Source organism: Ambystoma mexicanum, chromosome 8 (assembly GCF_040938575.1).
Source record: "Ambystoma mexicanum isolate Mex_15411 chromosome 8, UKY_AmexF1_1, whole genome shotgun sequence".
Lineage (NCBI taxonomy): Eukaryota > Metazoa > Chordata > Amphibia > Caudata > Ambystomatidae > Ambystoma > Ambystoma mexicanum.
Genome location: NC_090929.1, coordinates 1,187,471,741 through 1,187,483,769, shown reverse-complemented (window position 1 = coordinate 1,187,483,769; position 12,029 = coordinate 1,187,471,741). Strand labels below are relative to the sequence as shown.

At 45.6% G+C, this 12,029-nt stretch overlaps 1 protein-coding gene across 4 annotated transcripts in view; it reads left to right on the top strand.

Moving 5' to 3' along the window:
- The window catches only part of LOC138472877 (lysosomal acid lipase/cholesteryl ester hydrolase-like), a 661,393-nt gene that overhangs the window by 346,664 nt on the left and 302,700 nt on the right, over window positions 1-12,029 (top strand). For all 4 annotated transcript variants that reach the window (XM_069611276.1, XM_069611277.1, XM_069611275.1 and 1 more), the window contains exon 9: window positions 2,296-2,367. In XM_069611276.1, the coding sequence (XP_069467377.1) occupies window positions 2,296-2,367 (72 nt within the window). The remainder of the gene's footprint in view (window positions 1-2,295; window positions 2,368-12,029) is intronic.

Sequence of the window (12,029 nt, the reverse complement as noted above, 5' to 3'; positions counted from 1 at the left end):
TAGTCACTACGGGGAGTAATTTATAATTTAGTGTTATATAAGGATTGGGAATGTGCCTTCCAATATCATGCTCTGTTAGCTCTTGCGCTAATCACTCTTAATCTCTCCCACCTTCTCTTCTCTGGGCCTTGCACTACTCTCCTCCCTCAACTCCACCCACCACTTCCTAATTCCTTTAAGCCAGTTAAATGGTCCATCTTTTCTTGTCATTGGTTCTTTTCTTCCCCACCCTGCTGGTGTTAATCAGCCAAGTTTTCACATAGTGGGTAAAGCCCACCTGTATTCTCCACGTTGGCCCCCATACTGGCTAGCAATAGTGTCCAGTGTAGTGGATTGTCCCAGTTCTTAATAGGAGGCTTTTGCCCCCGCCTTCCCAAGGTAAGTCCAGCCCTGTGGGTGGTCTGTGCCCCTCTGTTTAGTACCGGGTGGTCTAGTGGTTCCACCATCAACCAGCGGCTTTGTTCATTGCAGCTGGGGAGCATTGCACAGACTGCCTTGCAAATGCGTAGCAGAGTTCTTCCAGTTGCCTCTTTTTCTGGTGTTCTCGAGGAGTTCCACTCAGTGTTGGATGCTGGAGGGTTGTCTACACCTTGGAAGGTGTATGTTTTTGGGACAACAATGCAGTTAGCATGTAGCTATGGCAGGTTTCTTTTTCTTTGCATTTTTTTCTAGCCACTCTGCACCGGCATATCGGCTGTAGAAGAAATGCAAAAACTCTGGCAGGCCTTTTGTTTTGGAAGTATGCTATGAGCAACAGGGCTAATTCACATATACGTGCTGGTGTAAGGGCTGGGAATGGAGCCGGTTCCCTCTCCACTGTCCTGGTCTGCAGGGTGAGGACTGGCCCTGTGCTTCCCCTAGGTTTACCATCCCTAGCTGAGGGGGATGTGTATACCCCTTTGACAAGCCCAGAGTTCTGGCCTTGTCACACATAGGACCATAGCAGTAAAAAGGAAGTCTCTTCAAGATACCCTTTGCTTTTGCTCTACTTTGTGTATCTTTGGTAGAGCTCTAGGCTACAAACAAAGACGCTGTGTATAAAAGATAAAAGAATATGAATTTAACGTGCAACTAAAGGGTTTGTCACAGGGTTCTTTCTACCTGTGACCAAGAAGGACACCATATGTCAGTGTTTACTATCTCTATTTGGAGCTAGTTACAGGATTAGGCAACTCCATTTAAAACGGGATCACCCTAAACAAACAGAAGAACCAGAATTGTTGCCTTTTTAGTGGGACTGAGTGTCCTCAGAAACCTTCCCTTTACTCAGTTCTGAGGGTGCAGGTGCTTGGCTTACCCGGTCTCATAAAATAGTGCCCGAGTTCATGCAGTTCAAAGGGAGTCAGTAGCTCACTCCTTTTCAGATTTAGGATGACCCGAACCTTTCTTCTTGGTCTGAGCTAGGTGCAGGCTTTCCTGCACCCCTCACCCCAAAACTCACTATGGCGTTCAATCTCATGATAAAACGGGTCATACAGCCAGCAGGGGGAGCAAGAGAGTGTTCCCTGAAGACTGGCCTGGCTGTGTCTGGAAGTAAATTTCACCCAGATGCAGGGGACTTTATCCCTGCAGTTGTATTTGCGTGGAAAATGGAACTGGATGTGGACTTGGACAGTAGATCCTTCTGGAAAATACCTTTGTACTTGTTGTGTTGTACCTCTAGCCTGACATAGTTGGCCCTTTTAAATTCTAGTGGTATCTTCTGAAATGTATTGTAGTGTAACCAACCTGCGTTCCCCTGAAAGCCTGAATACATGGTGAAGTTAACCCCCAGGGAAAGCACTAACATCCTTGCTAGTGAGGATCAGGATCGGTCCAAAGACTTTGAAAACTGTTTAGCTCATAGCTGTTTCGTTACTTCCTTTCCCTACAACCGAGATCATAATCCAGCCTGGTTGGGCAACCTATTTTCTTTTTTATAACTCTGCCAGCACAACATTGGTGTTTTGCAACTCTTTCCGTGAGAGAAATAAAGGTGTTGAACGTCTTTCCTTGTCTATCATGTGTTCTGTTTTCCCTCACTGACAGAGACTAAACATTAGCTTAGCTAAAACAAAATTATCGTCAGTCTACAGAAGATTGTGTACGGTGTAAATTGGCATCTTACCCGAGTTATGGACATTCACACACATGTAGTCTTTTTGCACTACTTATGGTACCACACAAGAAGAAAGTATATTTCACTTAACAACCTGCTTTGTATATTAAATTGCCTTTTAATTGTTACCTACAATCGTAGAAGCAATTGTCTAGCAAATTAAAAATGCATATATTTTTGTCTTTTTATTATTTTAGGTATTTCGAACGGGGGTACTCAAGGCATTGGACTATGGTAGCAAGGCTGAAAATATGGCTCATTATAACCAGGTAAAAAGAGTTGTTTCAAAATACTGATTAAAAAGAAAAAAGAAAGTGATATTATTTACATACAGTTCAAATATGTTTCTACGGATTTGGATGTTGGAATATCTCATATAATCAGACACATACATAGGATCTTAATATATAAGTGTACGACATCTTGCAATTGTATTCACATGACCAGTGGAAATTCCATTCACTTTATCTAGGAAGAATCTGGGACAACACTGCTGACCTCCGAGACACAAAAGCATGTCACAAATCAATCCGTAAACCTGAAAATGTCACCACTTTCTGCCTGGTTCTTTTTCATCTTGACCTTTCACAGGCTCAAGATTGTCACTTGTTTTTGGTGTTTCAGCCTGGTTATCCCTGCTTAGTGACTGTGCCTAAAACCCCACAAATATGTTGTCCCAGATGGCTCAAAGAACACTCCAATGCAGGCAGTTCAAAGTGTTTTTGTTTTGTTTTTGTGATGGGCTCCAGGGCCATCCCCCTCTCTCGTCTAAACAATGTCACCTTAACCCAGATGTCCCTTCTCCCAGGGTTAGTAAATACTGTCTAGGTTCTGCCTTATGCTAGATGGGAAGTACTTAAAGTCTAGTGTGTATCTGGCTCTAATCGCCCTGCTGGACTTCTTAACTGTACCTAAACTGTCCAGTGTTTAGTGGTCTAAAGAGGATAGTGGATTCTGGCATTCAGACACTCCTGATGTAAGGGGCCTCCTATTACTCTAACACATTCCTTTCAATGCTCTTCTAACTGATATTCTTCTCTCGTTACTCTTCTGTCCACACTCTTCACTCTTTCTATTCCCTGTGCCTTCCTCCCCTGTCCCTCCTGATGTCTTCCATTCCGCCTAGCCTCCCCTCTGTCCCTTAATTTTAACTAAACTCTCCTTCACACGATTACTCCTCCTTCCACACTATTACTCCCGGCGCCGCACTGCTATTCCCTCATTCACACTACTACCTCCTCCACACAGTTAATCCCTCCTTCAAACAGTTAGTTGCTCCTCTGCACTACTACTCCCTCCTCCGCCCGACTAATCCATCCATCTTCTAATCAAACCACTTTCTTTCACTCACACAAGCACTTCACAGTCACTCCTTACTAAACTCTTTCATGCACACTTACAGTTCAGTACCACTTGCTCTCAATAACCAATACCTCAACTGCTCCAAAAATATCCTCCACACATTGCTTCTCCTTCCTCCTGCTGGTCTCTTGGTCTGCCTCCTCCTCCTCCTTGGACCTTACCCGAATCACCCACAACTAGCTTCTTCATATTGCTTTCTTTATACTCCTCCCACCCCCATCCTGTTCACTTTAGGTGTGTTGCCCTGTCCAATCTAATCATGCTTTGCCTCCTGGGTGGTGTTGCAAACAGAAACATTAATTAATAGCCAGCTAAGACGAATCTGGGAAATTCGTCCATTATTTCCAGGGGGGAACCACCCCCTTTGAGGCTAGGGAGGGGAGCCCGCTGAGCAAAACCATCCCTAGGGGTTTGGAAAAGGACCTCACTGGGAGTGGCTTTCCTCTAGGAGACAGCCACTCTGAGTCCTATCCGGAACTCCCTATAAAGAATCCCATGTCTACCAATATGGGAATCGAAACGACTGATGTGGTTTCAGTTGATCCATATTCAAAACACAGGTACATTACTTACTTAGTGTTGGGACAAGGTAAGGCTGAAATCTTCATGAACTCAGCAGCTGATGAGAACGAGCCTCTGACTTGAAGCTACACTGTGGTGCTAGTGGTGGTGTGGAGGAATCGAGAGCAAGGATGTCATTTGGGGCTCGCCAGTGGTCGCACCTGCAACCCTTGAAGGCTCCCTTGCTACCCCTGTGGTCTCCTGTGCTACCCCTAAAAAAAGAACTCTATATTATTTTAAATGTTTTTTATTTTTAAATGGAAGCTCCTGGGCTTGGCCAGCACCATGTGACTGTTTCTGTAGTGGCTGGCTTTCTTGTTCAGGCCTCCTTAAAAAATAAATTAATTTTAAAAAAGAAGGTTCCACAAGTGACCCTAAATAAGAAAGAATAGGAATAACAAATAATGTGTCTTTCTGGAATTCTATACAATAATTGCTAGACTCATTAAAGGTTTATTTCAGGCAGGCACACTTCAGGGGGTGAGTCACTGATTTAGTCTGCTCTTAAGCACCTCAAATTCACAATGCAGATAGAAACTTCCAAAAAGCATTTATAGTCGAATAAGCATCCATTTCTGACTGTGTGTTTTGCTTTTCGCAAGTTGTAATAATAGCATATTTTAATCTGCCGTTGTCTGTGTTACGATCATCACAAGACATTCCATCTCGGTGTCCTCAGTCACTTCACAAAATCCTTGTGCCTAAAAGCTTGTGTACGGTTGTATACGAATTGTTCGTTTTACAACTGTTCGAATTACAATTGACCGAATTGTGAAGGTGAAGATTAATTGTAACATATATGTGGGGGGAAACCCCCCACAACCCCCATCCAATGTCAAACCCTCCCAAAGCCCCCCAAAACCTATATATATATATATATGTGTCAATTGTGACACTTTAAATTCGGTCAATTGTTCATTCGAACAATTGTAAACAAACAATTTGGGTAATACCTTGTGTACAGTGTAGAAATGTTTGACCATAGCACATAAAGTGGCCCTTGATTTCATTGTGCCACAATTAGTGCTTTGTTGTAATGTGTCTATCTTTCCTATCTCCGTTGCATGCTGTTCAGGATGTTTGTTTGCATGTATGAGGTAACGATAGCCCATCGTACGGGATGCCATGTGAGTGCGCTGCTTTTCCTGTGCTACTCTAAACTCTTTAACACACAGTTATTAACCCTCTCAATGGTATGTGTTTTGCCAACCTCTGAAGCCTGAAAAGTAGATCCACGTAGGCTTGACTTGTGGCCAGCTTTGCACCAGACCTGTAGATGAGCGGGCCTGCTGTTTAATCTCAGTAACTAGTTTAATGATATCCACTACTAAGTGTAATTTGCTTTCTCACTTTGAGATGATTCGGACATGTAATTGCTCAGTTTACTGTAGCCAGTAAGATAGCTATAGCTGGTAAAATAGCTCAGTGGGTTGATCGCTCACTGCTCCGATGTGTGTGTGATCTGCAGGTTCGAATCCCGGCAAGACCAATTCAGCCTTTCATCCTTCTAAGGTTGATAAATGAGTACCAACACAGGTTGGGTGATATTGTATGTATATTTGTTCTATATAAAGCGCTTGAGCATAAGTGCTATATAATAAAACATCCATATCATTTGTGCTTGGATATCTGCTTGCATTCACAATAATTTGGTAATATTGACCCATGCACACTGATATTAACGATACCTTCTTGACTGAAATGTGTTTCACATTAGAATGATATTGTAACAATATTATTCGTAGTGTACTTTGGACAATGCTATGTGATGCCACTTCCTGCTTTGTCAAGGGGTGAAAGGTTGTGTTCCATTGCTTCCCTTGATGTCACTTCTGGGTGGTTTCAAATGACATAACTTCCTGATGTCATCTGAGGTCAAGGGTCGTGTGATGTCACTTCCGTTACCACTGGCATTTTGGTGCAATGATGTCCCTGACCAAGAGCTAAGAGAGAGATACCGGGAGGCAGCCATTGGAAAGGGCGATCGTACGGAGACGGAAGAAGACTGTTTTACCTGGTCGTGTGACGACTCAGAAAATAGTATTTAAATGGGCTATGCAAACAGGGAAACCTGGCGATGTAGGTGCATCCCACCATGCCAATACTAAAGCATCTGGGCAAAATAACCCTCATGAACACACATTTGTGGGGGGTAACGCATAAACAAATTATCTCTAGCTGAGGACTACAGCCAGACAAAAAGGGAAAGGAATAAAATCAGTGATAAAGACCAGTATGATGTAACATCATAATTGAAGCCAAACGTACCATAATAGGACAATTGAGTAAAAAAACATTGTAAAAAAACATAAATGATGTTAGCAATAATTGAGCAGCAAGACACAGAAATGAGGTGCACAATACAGATAATGAAAGTGGTGGGTTTTGAGGTTCTGGAACGCTTGAAAAGCTACCATAGACCAATCACACTTGCCTTGTGAAGAACCCGGGTCAACTGCCGCCTGTAGAATTGAATCGAGCAGCTGACATGCCAGTGCAAGGTCATGCTCGACACTCTGTTAAATGGCCAATAGTGAATTTGGAGGACTTGGCTCCATTGCTACATGGCAAAGCTCTTGGCCAAATTGAAGTAATCTGTGATATAAACACCCCTGGGAAAAAATATGTGCAAATGTTGCCAGCATCTAGGAGACAGTTGAGCACCCTTTATCAGTCCCAGTAAAGCAAAGTAGGAAAGGGGTAAAGAAGATGGATACCTGATTTGGTATTGGTATGGTATTGTTTATTTATATAGCGCCTATACATGGGTAAGTGTTTCAAAGCGCTCAAGGAGGGTGGGACCATTGGGGAAAAAACAAACATTTGCTCAGAGCCCTTGAATTTCTGAGATGATAATAGTCTGCACAGGCAGAGTAAGTGCATAAAAAAAAAAAAAAAGTACAGTAAGCAGTTTGGGAGACAGCAAATAGGCCTGGTGGCGATTCTGCAGTTTTAAACAATGCAATTAAGGGGTAAAGACAAGGGAGAAAAGGCATACGATCTTCGGCGAGGAGTGTACAGATCGAGCAAGTGCACAGAGAGTTACAGGGAGGATCAAGTGCACCTGGTCAGTTGAGACTGGGGTAAGTGCAGTGAGAGCCACTCTCTTGGGTTATGTTCTCAAATGCATTGAGTGGGTAGGGTGCAGGGCCCTGAGGCAAGTGCGAGGGAGGACTGGCAGGGATACTGGGCACCAATGAGACTCTGAGATACACCCAGCGGCCAGTCTGCATGCTGTACGGAGGAGGAGGAGGGAAGAGAGGGAAAAAGCATAGAACTATGTTAGCAGGTTAGAGGGAAAGAGGAGAAGAGGAAAGTCTTGAGGAGTTTCCAGAATCTAAGGAGATCTGGCTCAAGACAGAGTGGCAGGGAGGCTATTCCAGAGGGAGGCACCTGCTGAGGATGGGGATCTCCCTCCAAATTTCTGCTTGAAGAACCGGCTCACTCGTAGGAGGTTGGAGGTAGATGAGCGGCGGGCTCGTGAGGGACAGTATTTAGGTAGACAGTGTTGCAGGTAGGTAGGTCCCAGGCCCCAGAAAGCCTTGTGAACAATGCAAAGGGTCTTGAATTTGCCACCACGGGGAGCCAGTGAAGGGATTTCAGTGCCGGATAGATGTGGTCCCTGGGCTTGAGGCCAAGGATAAGACTTGCGGTCCTCTTCTGAATGATTTGCAGAGGGTACAGGGCAGAAAAAGGCAGGTTCAGGAAGAGACTGTTGCAATAGTCAGGCCTGGAGAGAACCAGTGAGCCTCTGTGGGAAAGTGAGAAAAGGTAGTGTACCTCTGAGGAGGTGTAGCTGATAGTTAGACTTTTTAGAGATGTCTGAAATGTGAGAGGAGAAGGAGAGCGTGAAGTTGAGTATGACCTCAAGGTTTCTTGCTTCGGAGGTGAGTGCGGGTGCAGGGCCAAGGGATGCCGGCCAGAGAAAAAGTGGGAAAGCGGGAGCAGGGGGTCCCAATGTGAATGATCTCCGACTTAGTGCCGTTGCAGCAGAGGTTGTTTGCAGCACACCAAGACTGAATAGCAGACAGTCAGATATGAGCGAGGAGGAGGAGGAGGCGGCTGAGGGTAGCATGAAAGATAGTTGAATGTCATCCACATAGCACTGGAAGTTAGAGGTTAAAGTGGCGATCAGATGTGCCAGAGCAGCCATATAAACGTTGAAGAACCAGGGGGATAGGTTAGATCCCTGGGAAACGCCACAGGTTGAGAGAGTGAAAGGCTCCGAGTTCCACCTGGGATGGGCTGTCAGAGGAAGGAGGTTAACCATGCCAGAGCCTGACCTGTGATTCCTAGGGTGTCATGGACACGTGAGATCAGTATGTCGTGGTTAACCGTGTCAAAGGCAGAGGAGAGGAGAGGTTGAGGAGAATGAGGATAGAGGGGGTGTTGGTGTCAAGATTTGAGATCAGGTCTTCACAGGTGTTCAGAAGAGCAGTTTCCGTGCCTCTGGGTGCTCTAAAGCCAGATTGATGGTTGTGGAAGGAACCAATAGATTCTGTGTGGAGGGTCAGCTAAGAGATAGCTAGTTTATCCAGGAGTTTTCACAAGAAAGGAGTGATGGAGATAGGGCTGTAGTTTGCCGGAATGGAGGGGTCGTCGGAGGATTTTCCGAGCAGAGGTTGCACAAGGGAGTGCTTCAAGGCAGTTGGGACAGCTCCAGAGGAAAAGGAGAGATTGCTGAGATCAGCCAAGGCTGGTGCGAGGGAATCAATATTGTCTTTAATGGTTTTGGAGAATCAGGGGTCCACCTGTTTGGATGAGGATTGTAAAGCAGTCAAGTGGGCTTTGATTACCTATATGAGGGGGGGTGGTCCGTTTGACAGGGACAAACTCCAGTCACTAAGAAAAGCCTATAATGATACTATAGCCACCAAAAGACCTTGTATATATATGCAAGATACGTGGGCAGTCATCCAGGATTGTGCTCGATCCAAGGATCATGTGGGCTTTTGGAGGCTGATTACTGACTGGCTGACCTGAAGGGTGACATTAGTGTGTTGGAAAGTATAACCCTGGTAAGGCGTAGAAATAAATTTGAGGCCCTGTATAGCCTACCACCTAGGGATATAGACACACCATCGGGAACTGATCTAGGTTTTAGTGTAGATGGGGTGACGGGGATTAAAACCCACCTAGCCAGAACAGTAGAAGAAGTGGCTGTTACGCTCACCTGGCTCCCACAGGGGCGTCAGTCGGACCCAGGCAGCTGCGGTCTCCACCCACGTGATGCATAGTGCAGGGATGACTGACTGGATCTGCCCTCCTAATCTTGTCTGCTTAACCCGTAGAAATATTCTCCTGCAAGTGGAGAGATGGATTTAGCCACTTGTGGATTCAAGTGATGGCACCCCCACAGTCCTCCCCAACTAATCACCTCTGAAATGCCCTCACAGCAATCTCACCTTATATTCTTGAAAGATGAGCTCTCCATCCTGTGTGGATTTGCAGGGGCGCGTCGATTCCAGTTACTTCACTAGTTTGAAGGCTCGGGAAAGTTCAGGAGAGTATTTACTCTGTTTACTCTGAGGTTCGTGGTGAGGACCAGTAAGTATTAAGTTCATAGAGTTCAATAGATCTGATTTTCACTCTTGTTCCCCCCTTCCTTTCTTGTCTTGCAGCTGGCTCGTGAAAAGATGCTCTTGTGGAAGCTGGTGGCGCTCAGGTAAGAGTCTGTATTACCCGGCGCTGTCCGGTAAATGTTGCATGAGGAAAACGTGTTTTGTCTCTCTTTACAGATGCGCTACGTGAAAATATGGAGAGTCACAAAGGGATGCCTCCGGTGGTAAATCAGGTAAGTCTATGGTGGTAAGAATTATATTTGTTGGTTCCCTCGGCTCACCTTGTGGTTTACTTTTGTCTCCTAGGTTCCGAAGTTCGGCGAAGAAATGATGGAGGCAGCGCCGACCCGAAGGATGCTGTGAAGACTGGTGAGTATGACGCGGTGCTGCAGCTGGAGGTGCGGCGCATGCAGAAATTATGTTCTTTACACGTCCGGAGACAAGATGGATCCAGAATCAGGTGTGGAATAGAAATAAGTTCGTTTTCTAACCTTGTCCCTTTCTTTCCGCTTTGTTTTAGGAGCTCAGGATTCAAGGCGGGCGTGGCAGAAGACTGGATGCAGGCTGCAGGCACGGTGAGTGTTAGGCTGCCGGATGCAGAATAACGCGAATCGTGTGTAGCTGGTCAGGCGTGGTTTAAATAGCCTCAAAAGTAGTCCCAGTAAGAAGTCCCTAGAACCACACCCGAGTAAAAAATAGTCCCTGTAGAAAAATAGTCCCTTTCAGGCTTCATGTTGTATTGGAGTCATTTCCAGCATGGTCTGCCTGAGGTAAGTAATGACTGAGCCTGGCGCCTTAGGTGCCAGGACTGATTCCTACTATGAGCCTGGCGCCTAAGGCGCCAGGACTGAACCCAGATAGCCCCTAGCCGGGGCTACTGAGGTTTTACTAAATGTCTAGATGCCTGCTCCCGGGGCTGATGGGCTTGGTCCGGATGCCTGGGGGTAGGCATCATGACAGTGGCAAGGGCAGCAACATTCCAGTTTGGGGGAGGGGGTGTGTGCCATGCCGTATGGGGTCACAGTCGATTTATACAAAAGCAAAAGGGTAGTCTGGGCTCCGATGCTCCTAAGGGTATATAATGCCATATTACAACGGGAATGGGTACTGGAATCCTGGACATCTGCGATTATCGTCCTCATATTTAAGAAGGGGACAGGGCAGATACCGGTAACTACTGGCCCATTACGCTGCAGGAAAAAACTTTGTGAAGGTTCTCTTGCAGCGTCTCACGGCTTGAGTCGAGGAAACCAACCAATTATGGCACTTGCCGACCGGATTCCAAGCTTGAAAAAGTACAATTGACCAGAGTTTCAGGTTCCATTTATTAATCCAAAAACATATAAGAATCTTGAATGAATTTGTATGGGGTTTTCGTGGACCTTAAGGCCGCTTTGGACAGTGTGCCAAGAGACACCCTTTAGGTTGTCCTAAGGGACAAAAACATTCCTGATGAGTTGTTACGCCCTGTCCATCTTCTGTATAGAAACAACACGGCAGCATTACAATGGGGACTGAGGGGTGAAGTCGCAGGCCAATTTCAGGTGGCAAGGGGTGTACATCGGGATGTGGCCTCGCCCCCATCCTGTTTTGCCTCTATATTAACTCAATCATAGATAGGCTCTTGGAGGAAAAGGTGGATCCTCCAAGGATGGGGAGGGAACGCACCCCAGTGCTTTTCTTTGAGGATGACGCAGTCCTGATGTCTACATCTCCAATGGGACTACGTCGGGCCCTGGGTGATTCCATCTTGTCTTCACTCTCCTCACTTGGCTGGCTCTCCTTTCAGTCTCAACTCAAATTGAACTTCCTCTTTCTCGTCTTCAAATCTCTTCATGATCTCGCCCCCTCCCTACCTTTCCTCCCTCCTCTTATTCTACTGCCCATCTCGCCCACTTCGTTCTGCTGATCATTTCCTACTCACTGTCCCACCTGCACCATGCGCCCCTACCCGCTTCCGCTCCTTCCAGCTCCTTGCCTCACTCTACTGGAATTCTCTCCCTCTCCGCTCCATCACCTCATATTCTTCTTTCCGCACCTCCTTAAAATCCCACCTACTTCAGTCTCTCTCCTGACAGTTCTCTGCTATTTCCCTTAATAGCTCAATCCTACTCATTTTTCATCCTAATGATCGAGGCAAATTGTTCTGCATATTTTTCTTGGTTACTTGACTCATGACTTGTATTATTATATTGCTTCTTATGTATTCCTGTTTCATGTAAAGCACTTTGGCATAAAGCGCTATATAAAATTCAATAAATACAAATACAAGTTGGGGCTAGAGATCCATGCCACAAACCAAGGCAATGATCTTTTTACCTAAAAGGAAAAGGGCAAAACCACTAAATTTGCAAGTGAATGGTAGAATCCTAGACCAGGTGGATTGGTACGACTACCTGGGGATCCGGTTCTGAAGTGGGGAGCTTTGGGCAAACCAGGTAGTCCAG